The sequence below is a fragment of the Pristis pectinata genome, chromosome 10 (assembly GCF_009764475.1).
Source record: "Pristis pectinata isolate sPriPec2 chromosome 10, sPriPec2.1.pri, whole genome shotgun sequence".
Lineage (NCBI taxonomy): Eukaryota > Metazoa > Chordata > Chondrichthyes > Rhinopristiformes > Pristidae > Pristis > Pristis pectinata.
The window spans coordinates 42,183,515-42,202,902 of record NC_067414.1 but is presented as its reverse complement, the minus strand read 5'-3'; the positions used below and the strand labels follow the sequence as shown (position 1 = coordinate 42,202,902).

Genomic DNA, 19,388 nt, shown 5'->3' with positions numbered 1-19,388 from the left:
AATATCAAAAAAATTGTCGGAAACTACTGCTGACAAGCCATCCACCTGAAACATTAACTCTGTTTCTCTCTCCACAGTTGCTGTCTGACCTGCCAGATACTTCCAGTGTTTTTTTAATGTATGGATCTCCTTGAATATTTTTAGTTGGCTTGCAAACAATTAAAGATTAAACTGAAACTTTATGTGAAATGTACCTGTTAGATTCATTCACTGTTACAGAAATAAGCCTGGAGTTAAAATATTTGTGAAGAATGTTGATATTGCATTGTAAGTTGCGCCTGCCAAAGAAAAATACGAATTTTAGTTGAGTTCACAAGTGAGCAGGATGATAGTGCAATGCTGAAATTGTAAATGGTTGCATGAATAAAGGTAAAGAAGCCCAAGGAACACAATGACATCATCACAATTTATTAATATAACATACAGATCTTCAAAATGAATAAAAATCTTAAAACATCATTATTCATGGTGACAATTTTAGATATTGCAACATAAATCATTGCAGTCAGATGAATAATATCAGGTGTTTCGCGTATATTTAGAAATTCAAAGAGAACCATTGATTATTCTGTGTTCTTGCAGTGAAGATATGGCTCATTAAATTCATTTTCTTACATGTTTGTATTTGACTTATAAAGGCAGTTTGGATGCAAGTATGTGATCTGGAGCCAACTTTTCAAAACTGACTCCATTATTGCAAAATTATGATTTTTTTCTTTTGGTAATCTTGTTTTATCAATGTGATTATTTATATGTATAAATATTTTAAAACTCATTAATTAGAAAGCTGAAAGTACAATTGAAATACTATTGTCTGAAATTAAGCAATGAAGCTGAGGTCAAGCTGTGAGAAAATGTATTTTTATTGTTGGAATATTAGGTATACAAAGATGAATAGAAATTTATTTTCAGGCTTGTTGTTAAAATATAACATTGTTTAAGTACTGTATACAATTCATGACAAAAGCAACTTCACATGATGATGTTGGAGATATTAAAACCCTTTTCCATATTTATAATGAAAGAGAATGCAATTCCTTTGTCAAGAATGCAACAAAACATATACTTACATATTTTGTAAGATTTGTTGTGTGTTTGGTATTATACTTCTGAACATGGAATTTAAGTTAGGCGTGATTTCTTTTTGATTTCTCTTCACATATGACAGAGAAGTTAACATTCAATAGCTTTCCAACAAGTATCCTTAATGTATTCAGAAGCATGCACATGACACTGATTCATTGCGCAAAACAGCATTATTTTGTTCAAACTAAATTAATCTACCAGATAATTCCAGCAAAAAAGGTAATAGGTCGTCAGATAAAGACGTTACTCATTAAGAGATACCTTGATGATTTATTAATCTGTCCTTTCCTGCAGACCTGTATATTTTTTAAAGTTTTTTTTAAAATAACTGATCACAAATTCTTTATCATCATTCAAAATGTCATGTTGTACACTCACTGAGATTAGCAACTCACAACTCTACCTATTGCATTGGATTTGTTCGGTGAATCAGAAATCCTGAGAAGGATGACTGCATTATTCTGGAGGAATATAAACCATTAAACTTTTCAAAAGGCAACTGTAAATATATTTTATCTACTTCTTGAAGCTCTAGCACAACACTCCCTGAGGCTTGATCGATTTTTCTTTCTTCGTAGTCATCATACGTGTACAGAATTGGTTTGTCATTTTTATATAATGCAACTTGAACACTTCTGCCTTTGATATGGACATGATATGAGAAATAGTAAATGCCGGGTACCTGACATGTAAAGACTCCTGTTTCTGGATCATAGATATTGGCTTGATTGTATTGTATTCTGTCAAAAACTATTGGTAACCCTGCTGTTGAGTATGGTGTAGAGAGAGTGGCTTTAAAGCCTTGCCCAGTATTAAACATCCCTGATACCCATTGTAATGTAGGGTAACTGCTGGACTGTATATTTGTTTCCCCAGCTGGACCTGGTGGACCTGGAGGGCCTAGTGGTCCTGATGGGCCAGGGGGGCCTTGAGGTCCTGGTGATCCCTGTATTTCCACATCACCAACTGCTTCCTTAAACAGAGTTCCAAATGGGAAAAGGTTGGATCGTCCTGGTGGACCAGGTGGGCCTGCATCTCCTCGGATTCCTTTTCGCCCTGGAGGACCTCGAGGCCCAACTAAACCTTGATCACCAATGTTTCCACGAGGTCCCTCTGATCCTTTAGCACCTCGTTGACCAAAAGGCCCTCGAGAACCAGGAAGGCCTTTTATTCCTAACTCACCAGATCTACCTCTGGATCCTTTATCACCCTGTGGACCAGGTGGTCCTCGTTGTCCTTGTGGCCCTCGGATACCTTCTTCTCCTGGAATCCCTGCTATTCCAGGAGAACCTGGTGGTCCTTCCTCACCTGGTAATCCAGGAATTCCTTGCAGCCCCATTTCTCCAGGATCTCCTGAAGGCCCTGGATTGCCAATTGGGCCTAAGAAACCTTGCTCTCCCACTGGACCCATTGACCCTGGTGCTCCTTTGGGCCCTGCAATACCGAATTCTCCATCTACTCCTGGATCCCCTTTCTCACCAGTATTACCATTAAACCCCCCAGGGCCGTGATCACCCTTTATACCTGGCAAACCTGGTCCTCCGATAGCTGGTGAGCCCGGTTTACCCCTGACACCCTTTGGGCCTGGAGGACCCCTTATCCCAGGAAGCCCAGAAACACCTTGTTTGCCATTTGCTCCTGCTATTGAGATTGAAATCCCAGAAGGACCTTGTATTCCTCTTTCACCAGGCAGACCTGGCATTCCAGGTTCACCAGAGCTTCCTACATCACCTTTCTCTCCCACTCTGCCAAGACTACCAGGAATACCTGTTGTCCCTGCAATTCTTTCTCCAGAAGGTCCTGAAATGCCCTGTGGTCCTGGATAGCCCTTTTCTCCTGTGATTCCAGGAAGGCCAATCCCAATGCTGCCTTTTTCTCCAGGCAAACCTGGAAACCCTGGTTCTCCATTTATTCCACTTTCGCCTTTAGGTCCTGGAGAACCTGGTGGTCCTTGGGAACCTGACTCACCACTTTTTGATATTGCATTCACACCGGGAGTACCAAGTGGTCCCTGTGGACCATCCTGTCCTTGTAATCCTTGAGGTCCTATGTCACCAATTTCTCCACAAAGTCCTTCTTCACCTTTTGATCCTGGTATTCCTGGTATTCCTGGTTTTCCTGCATAGGTTTCTCCTGGTGGTCCTGGCTGTCCATCTAATCCAGGCATGCCTGGGGGACCCCTATTCGTTTTACCTTTTTGTCCTGGCGGGCCTCTTGGTCCAGGTAATCCTGGTGGACCTCTGATACCTATGTAAAGAAATAAGGAATAATTACAATATGCCAACAAGATTATAAATATGGTATCATTTTTCATAAATCTAACACTTTTAACAACTAATTTCAAATCCTGTTAATTAAATAGGGGATTCCAGAGGCTGGTTAGAATGTAGTTGTACTGCCAGGAGTAGTTGAGGAGAATTGTATAGATCATTCAAACAGAAGCTTGGTAAACACACGAGGAAGAAAGGAATAAAAGGTTATGCTGACAGGATTACATAACAGACTATTGGGGTGGGTTCTGTGTAGCGTGAACACCACCATTGGCTGAATGGCTTCTGTCTGTAATTTTCACTTTTATGTCATAATATCTCATAAATTTGAATAATGAATTGTAATTGACAATGCTTCAGCAGCTCATAACTTAGATTCAAGCTATGAGCTGCTGAAGCATAACTTGCTCAAATATAAAATCAAAGTTGTGCATGGACCTATGATTTCTGAATCAGGATCCGATTTACTATCACTACCATATGATGTGAAATTTGTTGTTTTGCAGTAGCAGTACAGTGCAAAGACATAAAAATCTATACATTACAAAAATATAAATAGTGCAAAAAAAAGGAATAATGAGGTAGTGTTCATATATTCATGGATCATTCAGAAATCTGATGGCAGAGGGAAAGAAGCTGTTCCAGAATCATTCAGTTTGGGTCTTCAGGCTCCTGTATCTCCTCCCTGATGGTAGAAATGAGAAGAGGGCATGTCCCGGATAGTGAGGGTCCTTAATGATGGATGCTGCCTTGAGGCACTGCCTCTTGAAGATGTCCTTGATGGTGGGGAGAGTTGTGCCCGTGATAGGGCTGCAGAGGGTTGTAGACCCTCTGCAGCCTCTTTTGATCCTGCACATTGGAGCCTCCATACCAGGCGGTGATGCAACCAGTCAGAATGCTCTCCACCGTACATCTGTAGAAATTTACAAGAATCTTTGATGACATACCGAATCTCCTCAAACTCCTAATGAAGTAGAACCGCTGGTGTGCCTTCTTCATGATTGCATCAATGTGTTGGGCTCAGGATAGATCCTCCGAGGTGTTGATGCCCAGAAACTTGAAGCTGCTCAATGAGAACTGGTGGTGGATTTGAGCAATATCAAGCTTGCAATTTGGTTAATGGCATTAAGGGAACATAAATTAACATGGGAGGTAAAAGATGCAGTTAATCCAATCCAAGCAGTTTCCCCACCTGGATAAATTAAGATTATTCTACTATATTTTAAACAGTGGAATCATACAAAAGGAGTACAAGAAAGCTGTTTTTTGCTTTATACAATAACTGTATAATTTTACGTAAGATTTTAGTGAAGCCACAATCCCCTCCCTCAACACTCACCGCTAAGCTTATCACCTCTCTCTAAGCCCTATTACTGCCATCCCTGGAATCCCTTCATGACACTTCTCCAAAGCCTCATCTCCCTCTCCTCTTTTAAGAATCTCTTTAAACTTTCTGATTCTGTTCTCACTTTCCAAAGCAATCCCTACTTTGACCCATCATTTCCTTCTGTCTGATAAAGAATTAAACATGAATTTATATGCAATAGATTTAACATAAAAAGTTTGACACCAACTAATGTAAGGAGATATTTAAGTAGACAGCCAAAAGCCAAGTAAATAAGGCAAACTTTAACATCTTGAGAAGAAAGAGGAAGAGAGCTGAATAGGAAGGGGATCCCAGAACTGAAGGTACATCAACCAAGTAATTAAAATCTGAGATATTACAGAGAACACAGAATTAAAATCAGAGGTATACACAAGTTTCATTGAGATAGAGGCAGGTGCAAAAGGATGGAGGGTTGCATTACTGATCAGGGAGAGCAATATAGCAGTACTTGGGGAGGATATCCCACAGGGATTGACCAATACTATATTGGCTTAGTAATAAGAAAGGGGTGGTCACTTTAATGGGGTTATAATATAAGCTTCCCAATAGTCAGAGGGATATGTAGATAGATCACAGAAGGCTGTAAAACTGATAGAGTTGTCGTAGTAGGAGATTTTAACCTTCCCAATATTGACTGGAGTTGCCTTAGTGCAGGGGCTTGGATGGGGAAGAATTTGTAAAATGCATTTCAGAAAGTTTTCTGAAGCAGTATGTAAAGAGTCCACTAGGGAGGAGGCTTGACGTTATCTTAGGGAATCAGCATGGACAGTTGATTGAGAATAGTGATCATAGTTCAGTAAGATTCATGGTAGTCATGGAAAAATATCAAATTGGTCCTTGGGGAAGACAGATTTTGATAATGTGAGACAGGAGCTGGTGGAAGTAGATTGGGGCTGCTGCTAGGGCTGAAAACAACATCTGACAAGAGGAAGGCATTTAAGAACAAGATAATAAGGGTCAGCCTGTCTCTGCAAGGGTAAGAGGTAAAGATGGTAAGCTTAAGGAACCTTGATTAATGAAGGATATTGAAGATTTGATCAGGGAAAAGAAGCAAGTATATGCCAGATATAGGAAATTATTATAAAACAAGTCACTTGAGGTTTATAGAGGATCACAAGATCACAAGATAAGGGAGCAGAAGCAGGCCATTCGGCCCATCGAGTCTGCTCCAAGGAAAGGGAAATAGAAATGAGAAATGGGGAATGGGGGAAGAAAAAAAAAGAAAAAAAAAACTATTCTAATCCCAATTTCCGGCCTTATCCCCATATCCCTTGATATCCTGACTATTTAGATATCTATCTATCTCCTCCTTGAACGCCCCCACTGATCTGGCCTCCACTGCTGTATGTGGCAAGGAGTTCCACAAATTCACCACCCTCCGGCTAAAGAAATTTTTCCTCATCTCTGTTTTGAAACTGTACCCTCTAATTCTAAGATTGTGCTCTCTGGTCCTGGACTCACCCACCAAGGGAAACAGCCTAGCCACATTTACTCTGTCCTTTCCTATCAATATTTTAAATGTCGCTATGAGGTCCCCTCTCATTCTTCTGTACTCCAGTGAGTACAGTCCAAGAGCCGACAAACGCTCCTCATACGTAAGCCCTTTCATTCCTGGAATCATCCTCGTAAATCTCCTCTGAACCCTCTCCAACGTCAACACATCCTTCCTAAGATGTGGGGCCCAAAACTGCACACAATATTCCAAATGAGGCCTCACTAGTGCCCTGTAGAGCCTCGTCAACACTTCCTTACTTTTATACACTATACCTCTCGAAATGAATGCCAACATAGCATTCGCTTTCTTTACCACCGATCCAACCTAAGGATGTAAGAAAAAACTTAAGAAATTAAGAGGCCAAAAAGGGGCCATGAAATGACCTTGGCAAGTAGGTTAAGGAGAATCCTAAAAGCATTCTCTTGGTATATGAGAAGCTAGAGGGTGGTTAAGGAAGAAATAGGTCCCCTCAGGGATCAGAAGGATAATCTATGCTTGGAGCCAGGGAATATGAGTGAGATTCTAAATGAATACTTCTCACAGGTATTCACCAGAGATAAAGATGTGGAGGCTGGAGAGGAGGGGTACACATATTCTGGAGCACATCTGTATCCGGAAGAAGGAAGTGCTAGAAACATTAGGTTGGATAAATCCCCAGGGCTAGAGGAGGTCTATTGCAGGATGGCAAGTGAGCAAGGGAGGAGATTGCTGGGGCTCTGATGGAGATTATTTACATGTACACATTTAATTTTATTTATTTCTTTATTACAGGATTGATATGAAGAATGTTTCCCTGGATGAAGAGTCTAGAACTAGGGTCACAATTTCAAACTAAGGCCATTTGGGACTGAAATGAGGAGAAATTTCTTCACTCAAAGGATGGTAAATATTTGTAATTCTCTAACAGAGGGTTGTGGAAGTGCAGTCTTTGATTGTATTCAAAACTGAGATTGATGGATTTCTGGAAAGTAGAGGGCTCAAGATATGTAGGGATAGAGCAGAAGTATGATGTTGACAATCAGTATTGATCTTGTTAAAAAGCAGAGCAGAGCTGAATGGATGAATGGCCTACTCCTGCTCCTATTTCCTATAATCACAAAAAAATCTTTGTACAGAATACTTCAACTATCACGCCAACATATCCGATTCAAATTGTGGATTTGCTAAGTGGTTGTTAACACACAAATCATATTGTTGAATTGTTGCTCTCCTTGACTTAAGCTAAAATTTTATTTGTGCCTCAACTGCCTCTACTCTGCTTCCTCTCTCAAGATTTGGGGAACTAAGCTCAATCATGTTTTGAGTCTTCTACACGTCACAACTCAGCAGGGGTATAACCTGCTGTAAAATTGGGCATCATTTTGTAGTTCTTCAAGAAGATCAGTAATCAGTGTCTTATTGTCCACCTTAAGCATCCCCTTAATACCTATTTCTTCAGAGCTCCTCTGACGTTTTTCACTAACTCAGCAGCATATCGTTTGAAAAGGCATAATATAGTGAAATAAGCAATACATGATTGTTTTTTGTTTCAAAAAGCATTAAAAAAAATAAACAAATTTGTTACCCAAGACCATTTCTACTGGTAAACCATGGCACGTTCCAGTGTGGTACAGTACCAGAATGTTTTACTTTGATCCTATCTATCAATTAATACCAAGAAGCTATCAATTCTTTGCTTATAATAACATGTACTCTTTGAAAATAACTTATTGTTTTTTTTCCAACTCTCTAGTCATGTTTCCGCTAGCTTGGCTCTGCAACCTTGACAGATTGTACATCTATCTACTAGCTCCTACTCCATAATTTGAAGCCAATGTCCATGTGGTACGAACAAAGACTCACTTCCCAAACATATAAATCATGTTTTTTTGATGTTCTTTGCTGTAATTCCATTCTTAACCTTATATCAACAACTGATGTAATTTAGCAGTGCTGTTGCAAGACCTAAGAAAAACCTAGCATTGTACTGGACCATATCAAAGAATAAACTGTGATGTTAGCAGATTCCGTTGTCATCACAAGTGTTTCCACTTTTTCTTTGACTAGTTACAATTGATTTGCTTCTGCTTTCAGCCCAAGATAAACTACTTCTTTCTGTACAAATGCACACTCTTCCCCTTTGAGCTTTACATTGTGTTTATGTAACCACCCAAAAACAACTTCTAATATTGCAAATTTTTTTCTTTTTTGGTACTTGTGGCTATTAGTACATTCCCTTATTTACACAATCAAATAACTGTATTTTGTATTATCTTGTCTATGATCATATGAAAGATTTGCAATGATAATTTTGCATCATAAAAGCATAAGAAATGGAAGGGGATGTAAGCCATTTCTGCAGTCATTCCCTGTGGTATATCAAAGCATGGCTTTGAAACTTCCATGCTGAATGTTTTTTTTCTAATTTAGTTTCAATTTCTGACCCAATTTCAGCCCATCAATATTGGTAGATTGGTATAGCTAATGTTGATCATTGTGACTCACTAAACATTTCGTCTAGCATGAATATGTTTTCAGGTTCACCATAATCTTCTACTCTTCATCCGTGATACTTAGCTGAATTTATTGCTGAGTTGATGCTATAAGTTTGCCTATGACACCACTGTCATTGATGGAATCTCAGGTGGCGACAAGGAAGCGTACAGGAGTGAGATAAATTGGCTGGTTGAGTGGTGTCACAACAACAACCCTGCACTCAGTGTCAGCAAGACCAAGAAATTGATTGTGCACTTCAGGAAGAGGAAGTTGGGAGAACACACACCAATCCTCATTGAGGAGTCAGCGGTGGAAAGGGTGAGCAGTTTCAAGTTCCTGGGCGTCAACATCTCAGAGGATCTGTCCTGGACCCAACACATTGATGCAATCATGAAGAAGGCACGTCAGAGGCTCTACTTTGTTAGGAGTTTGAGGAGATTTGGTACGTCACCAAAGACTCTGACAAACTTCTATAGATGTACAGTGGAGAGCATTCTGCATCACAACCTGGTAATGGAGGCTCCAATGCACAGGATCACAGCTCCATCGTGGGCACAACCCTCCCCACCATCAAGGGTATCTTCAAGAGGTGGTGCCTCAAGAATGTGGATCCATCACTAAGGACCCTCACCATCCGGGACATGCCCTCTTCTTGTTATTACCATTAGGGAGTAGGTACAGGAGCCTGAAGACCCACACTAAATGATTCAGAAACAGCTTCCTTCCCTCTGCCATCAGATTTCCAAACTGTCCATGAACCCATGAATATTATCTTATTATTCCTTTGTTTTTGCACTATTTGTTTTTGTAATTTATAGTAATTTTATGCCTTTGCACCATATTGCTGCCGCAAAACAGCAAATTTCACATCATACAAGTCAGTGATAATAAATCTGATTCTGATTCTGCTTGTGTCAATGCAATGACCATTTAAATCTGCCTTCATCTTGAAAACATTCTGCTTTGCAATTTCTATTCAAAGTGTAAATGTTATAAGTCCAATTCTCCAATGTCCACAATGGCTTTCAATACTGTGGAGACTTACACAAAGGCTTCTTGTGAAAACTTTCCCTTAGTGAAGAAACCATAACAGTAGAACTGCTTTGGTTGACTACCTTGGATTTAAACTTGCCTGCTGTGGGTATGCATGCTTTTTTGACAGTTTGTAATTTTGAATTGGCATACATGTAAACTAACATCACATTTGAATCTTGCAGAATTCTTTAGCAATACTCAATTTCATCTTTATAGAAGCTGCAACTTTGATTGTAAAATCAATAACTTCAATTGAATTCACTCATCAATTATTTTTCATGCAGCACATCAAAGATAGTGATTTTTCCACAGGGATAATAAATTAATTGAAAGTTTTGCCTGACTTTTGATTTCCCAGTTTATAGCTTTCCAAAACTTCTGACTGTTTTGTATTGAAATGAATGTGTAACTCCTGTACTAGTTCTTTTGCTTTCCATGATTTACTAACACAATATATGTTTCAGAGTGCATTGCCTTCAGAAGGATGGATATCACATTATTTTGTATTGGCCCTTTCTTACTATCAATTCCCACTATATAACTTGCTGCAAAAATATGTTGTTATATTTTACATATAAACTGAAAGGCAGCATATCTCATCACATACACCAAAGTTTCCAAATAGAACCACTTAATTCTGAGCAGTTATTTTGTCCTGTACTCACTTCTTTAGTGACACAGTTTCTGCTCATGACCTATTTTCTATGATTTAACCAATTACATTGCACCTACAGCTTCATCGTTTCTCCCAGTACAGTGTCAGCTTTAGACTTTGGCTAATTTCTGCATTAAGTCAAAGTTCCAAACTCACCCCATGAACTGACAGGTTATTGCTCTTTGACACACTTAAAGACGTTGCTTTTGTCCTGTTGCCCCGCCATCAGCTTTTTTTTTTGTTGATATGTACACATTACTTACATGTAATGTGGACAATGCAGAGTACCCAGAGGGAAACAAAGGGCCAAATGTGCAACTGCTTCAATCAATCAATCATGACTATACCACCCATGGATAAACGTGTACACGTATCTAAACATACACTTTCATTACATACTCAAAACACTGGAGAAGTATAACCAATGCTTGTTCTGTAAAATCTTTCAAATCTACTAGCAGAAAGATGAACCAACATCATCATCCTTACCCAGGACCAAACTCTGCTTATGCTCAACCAGTTCCTGTGGGCAGCCTGTATTGCCTGCACATCTCTCCCTAAACAAGCTTTTCACTCTTCACTCCATCATCACCAGAAGGTTACCTACCATGAGGTCAAAGAAAACATCCTCAAAGTCTCCTTGAAAAAATATCATCATAGACCCTTGGAAATTAACCCTTGTCCCAAGTCTACTCAAAATGGATAAGGAACATCCAGGAAGGCATCGAGCACCTCAAGTCTCTATGACAGGGGCGTGGAGAGGACCTATGCAAAAGAGGAAGAAGCACACAACATCCCAAACGATTTGGCTATCAGCCCTGTCAATCACCGCTTGCCCCACTTGTGGCAGAGCCTATAGATCTAGGAAACGCCTCACCTTGAACTCACAGAACGGGAGCAGAAGCAAGTTATTCTCAACCCCAAGACTGCCTAGAAGGGAGAAGAAATTTACAGGCATCTGGGCAGAAAGGAGAGCAGGAACTCAATGCACGCTCAAACGGAAACATTGAATAGTAAGCAATACCAGTTATTTACCAGCAGGAGATGCTGTTGTACCATACAAAAATCAATCGACAATTTTGGTTCATGTGCAACAGGATTCTTCTACTTTGAGGAAATTATGGATATTACTCTTTTTCTTTTCTGAAGCCTCCTGCTGCAAAAATAATTTCAGCTGTAAAATATTTTGAGCCGAATACGTTGGCTGCAGAAGAACAGAAATGCCGGGGTTCAGCTATTCAAACTAAAGTGAGAGCCGCTGTGAGTCCGGGACACCGTGTCTGACTCGGTTCCATTTCTGAGAATTCAGCCCGCTGCCGGATTGCTCACGGAGTCCAACGACAGGGCTTAATCTTGCTATCACTCCCCAGCATAATGTTGAGGAATCGCCACTCAAATACCGCGGCAGGTCGGAACTGAGACCCCAGTGATTTTAGTGGGATTTATGGATAATGATTTAGAGGGCAATGGGGAAGGTAAATTAGTTATATCTGTGATTTTAGTTAACTCTTTTATTTTAACCGTAAAGAATTCTATTTTTTGTTAATTATTTAATAATTGTTAAAAGTTGTTAAATGTCTCCGAATGTCAAAGGCATTTAAAATAACTAAAATCAGTGATAATTTTGACAGAATACAGATCTTCCCCACCCAAGCATTGCTTTCTCTCAAAGGCTATCCGGGTGTTCCAGGGGCGGTGTTCAGTCTCCATCCAGCCCACACCATCCAACTCGAGGTGCTGAGATCGGCCCTCCATGTCCTGGCCAGGTGAGTTGCAGGAACTGGTGCTGTGTTATAAGCTAAGTCAAGCACAGTCCAACGCAGTGTCCCAGATATACTTTCCGTGTAGGGTTCAGAGCATCTTCCCCTCCTGGCTCATAAGGGAAATCATACATTTAAATAAGTAACTATGCTCGGCTTCTACACACCCAAATCCTCTTCTCACCTTAAATCATTTCCCCCGCAAGGTTGGCCGGGTGAGGAAACTACAGAAGCTTCTTTTTTTAAGCTTCTGATTAGAATAGCAGTAAGTCCCCAAAGATAAAATTGGAGGCTGATCAGCTTATTTAAAGAAGGAAGTCGCTGGTTTAGTACTAATGTCTTCTCCAATTTTTAAAGACCAAGTGAAAATCAGGGAGACAGTGGGATCTCCGCGGGTAAGTCTCAAGAGTGATTTTAACTGTCTTCTTTGAAAAAATAATTCATACATTAAAAAAAAGCATTCATCGTTTGATTTGACAGATTGTCAGAGTTTTTTCCCAGGGTGGAAATGTCTAATAGAGGACAGAGAGTGGGAAATTTAAAGGAGATTTAGGGAGGCAAGTTTTTTTTACTCACAAGAGTGGTAGGTGCCTGGGGAAGTGGTGGAAGCAGGGATTAGCAACATCTAAGTGGCATTTAGATAGGCACATAAACATACAAGAAATGGAGGGGTCTTGACCATGTGCAGGCGGATGGGATTATTTTAAATTCACATCATGATCGGCACAGACATCGTGAGTGGAAGGGCCTGGTCCTGTGCTGTTCATTGCAAATCACAAGTATACCATATGTATGGTGTAAACTATGATTGGCACAGCAGAGGGAGATGTGAGAGTTTAAGAAGCTTATTTTGTCTGGGGATGCATCAGGATTTAGACCAGCAGGATCTCCCCATTATAAAACCATGCTGACTATTCCTGATTAGTCCCCGTCTCTCTAACTGCAGATTAATTCAGCTGCTCCAAATTTACAGATGCTTACAACTGGCTGTAAATCAGCAATCATGTTAATTGGCAATCACCTTAAAGATGGAGTGCTGTCTGCATATGTTAATTGAGCAATATGATTACTCCCCTTGTTTTTGAAGGTTTTTCAATTTAACCCCCCCCCCCCAAACTCTTTGAGCATGATCTCACAGATGTTCTTTTGTATCTCCCCAAGTGTGAATTTGTCACCTGTTATATTTGATATTGAATTCAAATTGCTTATTTCACCATAGGGAGCATTACAACTAAGCTGAATCCTATACCCTCCTATATTCTTACACATGCAATTCCACCTAGGGTTTCCAATTGCTGATCTAGTTCCTTCTTGCTATAACCTAAGGCACCAAAACCATTCGTGGAATCCATATGCATATCCTATCTGAGTAAAGTACACTTAGCACAACAGAAATTTAATGAGTCATAATCACAATACAGTGCCAAGGTTATAATACCAAGAGTAAGTACCCCGCCTGCTTTTTACGTGTTTCATTCCCAGCTTGAACAATATTTTACTCAAAAATTAGGATAATGTCCCATGTCAAATCTGTCACAAAATCATTGTAATTTCTAGGAATTTTTTTTAACAAAGGTTAAGCAACAGTTTCTGTTTCTCTTTACAGATATTAATACAGAGCACTGCACTTACTTCTGTGAATCTATCTGGGATTAACTGCAAACATTTTGCTGATTACTCTTTTAGTAACATGCTTTATATAATTCTATGCAACCCCAGTCATATACTTCCATAGTCTTTGTGTTTATATCGTATGGAGGCATAGTTCAGCCATTCTGAGAGACAATGGTTAATTTCTACATGAACTGCATTTGCCCATCTTCGTTTCATATTCCTGGATGGTTTACCAAAAAAAAGGGCATTAATCTCATTCACAACTGTTTCATTTGGTCCAGATTTCCACAACCCTTTGTGTTAATAAAAAGGATATAGAAGCACCGGAACCATCGCAAACAAAAACGCTATACCTATCAGGAAGGACCGAATAGACCAGAGAACATTTCTGAGAAAAGAAGTGATTATGGTGCCACTCGAAAGAGAAATTTAAGATTCTGAATGTGTTTGACATGGAGAAAATGTTTTCACTTTCAACCGACCAAAATTAGGTGCTAGAAATAATAGATGACCTCCATAAATCCAAAACTCTATAAAGGAAAAAGATCTTCAATCAAATAATATTTAGAACACAGAACTTGCTGCACTGAGAGCTGTTGAGTGGCACTTACTCTCCAGTAACCTGCTCAGTGATGTTGATTTTGTCAGGACCTCTTGGATCCAGACTTCATCACAGTCTCGGTCCAGAGGGCTGAATTCTAGAGGAGAGGTGAGAGTGACTGCCTCTGACCAAATATGGCATCAAGAAACTCCAGTAAAGTCAATTGGCACCAAGATGAAAATACTGTGCAGTGATTACTTCTACCAGTGGATGGTTGGATCTGGAGTCAATGTTGCCTCTCAGGCTGGCACTGCTAAACTGAACAGGTTTTTACAGCAGTCTTGTAGCTTTGTTGTCATTTATTACTCAGGCTAGTGTTTGGGGTTTAAAAAAAACAAAGAATGCTTAAAATACACAGCAGGTCAAGCTGCATCTGTGGAGGGAAAAAATAGAGGTAACATTTCAGGCTTTCATCACACCTTGGAAAAGTGAGAAAACAAGCACATTTTAAGTTGTGGAATCAATGATTGGGTGGAGACCAAGATTGTCCTTGGTGCCGTCTGGGAGAGAGTGGTTAGTACTTATTAATCATAGCTGATCTGTCTGGAAGAAGAAAAAAATGAAGGGAGACAAATGATAATGGAGAGGAGAGAGAAAGAGGAAAAAAAACAAAGCTGGAACTATAAGATGCAGAACACAGAAGTTGCTGGAAATCCAAAGTAAAAGGGAATGCTCAGTTCTCAGCAAGATAGGTAGCCTATCTATGTGGGTAGAAATAAACTGAGTTAATGTTAGACATAGATGATTTTACATCAGAACTGGCTAGTTCTAACACAAGCACAGAATGCTGATTATCAGAAATTGTCGCATTCAATATAGAGTTCTGAGAGTTGCAAAGCTCTTTGATGGAAAATGAGCTTATGTTGGGTTTCTCTGGAATAATGTAAGAGGACAAAGAGAGAAAGGTAGAGCGAGATGGAGGACTAAAGTGATAGTCCACTGGAAGCTCAAAGTTGTTCTTGCAGATGTATTCTGTAAATCTGTCTCTGACTCTGCAATTTCTCACTTTATCCAGTTTTGCTGAAAATTCATTAACCTGAAATATTAACTGTTTTTCTCTCTCCAGAGATGTTTTCTGACCTGTTGAGTACTTCCAGCATTTTCTGTTTTTATTTCAGATTTGCAGCTTCTGTAGTCCATTGCTTTTAGTACTTGAGAGTGTTTATTTCCAGATTATTCACTAAAGATGGTTTCGAAGTGCCAAGATGGGATTTGAACTGGTGTCTCTGGGTTATCAATTCAGGCCTCTGTCCAGTAACTTTACTGCACCAGCATGTACCTCGTTGGCCCAAATGCTTGTTTCTGGTCTATGAATACTTGGTAACAATTTCATTTCACAGTAAACTTGCCAGGGTCTAATTTTAAGATTATGCCGTTCTGTTCTCAATTGTCCCATTGGAAGAAGTAATTTATCTCCAGTAACTCTATCCAATTCCTTACATCACTCTTCAACCTTCTTGACTCAATGTAAGACAATCCTCATAAATTAAAGATTAGTGAATCTGCACGTTACCCCATCCAAGGCTAGAACATGATGGCTGAAGTGACCAAAGTTCAGTACTCCAGTCACCAATAAACAGTAACCCAAGTATTCTACAGAAATGCTGGCAGCTCCACAAGAAATTGCTATCATTTATGTCTGTGACTATGTAAAAATTCAGGTCTCTCACATGCTAAAATTCCACATAGTTGAGCACCAGTGGTTTTCCAATACTCTCCGCAGAAGGTCCCTACATGAAATTCAGTGGTGGAGCATCAATAGGCACAGTTTTCCCAGCATATTCACTACCCTCTGAATGAAGAAGTTTTTTCTCATTTCTGTCCTGAATGACTGACCCCTTAATTTGAAACTGCCACCCCAGGTTCTAGACACCCTAGCCAGTGAAGATATTAAGTCAGCATCTACCCTGTCAAATCCATAAGAATTCTGTATGTTTCAGGAGATCATCTCTCATTCTTCCACACTAAAGAGAGACCACAGGCCCAGCCTGCTTAAATTCTTCACATTAGACATACCCTCCATCCCAGGAATCAGTTGACTGAACCTGTGTTGCACTTGTATTGCAATTATATCCTTCCTTGAGTATGGAGACCAGACATATACACATTATTCCTGGTGCAATTTCACCAAGTCCCTGCATTAATAGAAAGAAATTTTAAAAACAATCACTTCATTATATTGGAAGACCAACATCTTACACTTTCCTAATACACCGTTTATCACTGAAATTATAATGGTATTTTTTGCAGGCTATATCTACATTGTAGCAACCAACACCAGTCAATTACGTAATCAGTTCCACCCTGGTGTGTCTGATTAGCAATGTCTGGCTGACTCCTAACTTTCATAGTAAAACCAGAAAGGAAACTGCAACCTTTCCAAAATCTTTGAGATTTAAAGTAACAATACTTTTAGGAAGTGTTCAAGGGTACCTCTAATAAATTTTGAAATTAGTTTTAGGTCTATGAAAGACTAATATTCTTTACAGTGTCAAAACCTATCAACGGAAAGCAACTTCTCCCTGCCATCCTGTAGAAATTGACATAATTGCCCCTAGAATCAGGTTGCTTCCTTACTCTGGAGGCACACTGTCAATTTTACTTTGCTGCAATGTAAACATACTATTCACTTCACAGGCAGAATTGTCAAATGGTTGCAAAATAATAAAGAAATAAAATGGAAGATAGCATTTTCTTCTCTGAGGTAGAAAAGAAGATAGAATAAACAGCACATTAAAATGCAGTAGGAAACAAGGAAGAAATACAGATGTCAGGGACATTTGATTTTCTACATCCTTGCTGGATCCCTTAGGAACAGCAAATAACAGACAACTATGCAATTCAAAGGATGTGTTTTGACAGAACTGGTGTATCAGGCTACAAATCTAGGAACATCTCCCATAAAACTGAAAACTATGTGAATAGAACCATACAACACTACAACACAGAAAACAGGCCATTCGGCCCTTCTAGTCTGTGCTGAAACTTTATTCTGCTAGTCCCATTTACTGGCACCCAGTCCATGTATCTATCCATTTTATTCTTAAAACTTAAGAGTGAGCCCGCATTTGCCACATCAGATGGCAGCTTGTTCCACACTCCCACCACTCTTTGAGTGAAGAAGTTCCCCCTAATGTTCCTAATATTTAACAGGTCAGTCAGAATTTTGGCCTGAGATGTTGCTGGACCTCCTGAGTATTTTCTGCATTTTCCCTTTTATCTCAGATTTCCAGCATCTTTAGAATTTTGCTTCAGGATAATATCCTGTAACTTTTCAAAAAACATGTTATTAATTTGACAGGAAATAGTAAAAGGACTTCATTTGTCAAGAACTGGAAAGAATAATATTAAAGTAGGTGATGTTTATTTTATAGGATCTTAAATAGTGTGTTAGTTCTCCTTTGCTTCTACTTTTTGATTTTGTTTTGTCTTTATTACAATCTGCCTTTTATTATTTGCCTTATGAACTCTCTCAGCTCCTTATTTGCATTTTACTATCTTCCAGTTTCTTGTGAAATAGCTATGTATTCACATTAGAGATTTTAGAATTGGGTTATAATTATAGTATGGTCAATGGATATTTAACATGGCAGAAATCTGACAACATGTCATCTTGCAAAGACTTTACTCCTTTAAACAGTATAGTCTCACATTAGAAGTTAGCTTAAAATGAAAGTGACATTATAAAAATATTAGCTTTTTGTTTATAACAGTTTATGATTAAACAAAATATGTCCAAATAATTTCTTCTCACTCCATCTCAGAGTAAAACAGCAAAGAAACAGGCTCTTCAGTCTACCAAATCTATGCTGACCTATTTACACTAATCCTACACTAATTTTATTCTCTCCACATTCCCATCAACCCCCCCCCAAGGTTCCAGCACTCACCTCTACTCTGAGGACAATTCACAGTTGCTAATTAATTTCCTAATCCATGCATCTTTGTGATGTGAGAGGAAGTTGGAGCACCCAGAGGAGATTTCACACAGATTGCACCAGAAATCAGATTGAACTGTTTTACCAGCTGAATCATTGTGCCATCTACTTTTTTGCTTTGGTTGAGCCAGTTCTGCACACCTTTGCTTTCAGAGTAGAGGCAGCAAAGAAACAAAATATCCACTTTCTGTTTTCACATCATTTTAAAGCATTTTCAGAAAAGAAATGTCATCAAAAGATCACATTGGTTGCAATGTGATTTTATAACAATAATTAAACATACCACAATAATTTGTTCCTGAGACGATAGTCACAGAAGCCAGCAGTAGAAATGAACCGATTTCTCCTCCTGCCATGCTTACAGGCTTAGCTCTCTAAAGGATTAATAGACATTGTCAGAATACACTTAAAAAATCTTTTGGATGAAAGGAATCACTGGCCGAATACATTGAAATTTGTTTAGATAAAGTTAAATAAGCTCCAGGACGTTACCTGTGTCAGTTTGGGGAAACTACTTTCCAGTTCTAGGTAGACAGAGATCAGGCACAATGCATCTGATAGAATGGCAGGTTGTTGTATTTATATGGGGCTTATTCACTAAGTAAGTTAGCAAAGTAAATCACTGAGAATTCTTACTATGTAATTATGTATGTGCTGAATATGTTTTTTTATGGACAAGTCATGTCAGGTAAGAGTATGTCAAACAAAGTTGACTTACCTTCTTGGCAGCAATCTCCACGTTGTGCAAACTCCAACCCAAGGTGTCTGACTTGACAACAACCATGTCTGACTGCGCCCTGTCGCGAGCAATTGTGCATTCCTCAAGGTTACACTAATTCAATGCTACTTTAGAGCAGTGAATATAATATTACATCTGTCGACCTTGTTGACCCCAAAGTCTGACATTCTGGATACTTAGTCCTTTCTGAATTTTTGCATTGTTTGTATTTTTGTTTCTTATTACATGATTTGTTCTCTTGAATTTTGCAGTCAGGCGTGGAAAGGCCATTTCTAATTATGCTACATCATTTGTGAATGGACATGTAGATATGTCAGTGTCAGTGATTTCAGG

At 39.1% G+C, this 19,388-nt stretch overlaps 1 protein-coding gene across 1 annotated transcript; it reads right to left on the bottom strand.

Annotated features, from left to right (window-relative positions):
* Nucleotides 1–944: 944 nt before the first annotated feature.
* Nucleotides 945–18,890, bottom strand: LOC127574846 (collagen alpha-1(X) chain-like). Its single transcript, XM_052024294.1, has 3 exons — nucleotides 18,809–18,890; nucleotides 18,600–18,690; nucleotides 945–3,333 (listed from the first exon to the last, which is right to left on the bottom strand). Exons 2-3 carry the CDS (start codon nucleotides 18,670–18,672, stop codon nucleotides 1,490–1,492), a joined length of 1,917 nt encoding a protein of 638 aa, XP_051880254.1. The 5' UTR covers nucleotides 18,673–18,690; nucleotides 18,809–18,890; the 3' UTR covers nucleotides 945–1,489.
* Nucleotides 18,891–19,388: the final 498 nt, after the last annotated feature.

What these genes read in the sequence shown, in the direction of transcription:
- LOC127574846 (XM_052024294.1), bottom strand. Translation starts at nt 18,672, where the DNA reads ATGGCAGGAGGAGAAATCGGTTCATTTCTACTGCTGGCTTCTGTGACT. An exon ending in CTCAGGAACAAATTATTGTG is followed by an intron (nt 3,334 to 18,599) that starts GTATGTTTAATT and finishes TTCTTTACATAG; the next exon opens with GTATCAGAGGTCCACCAGGA.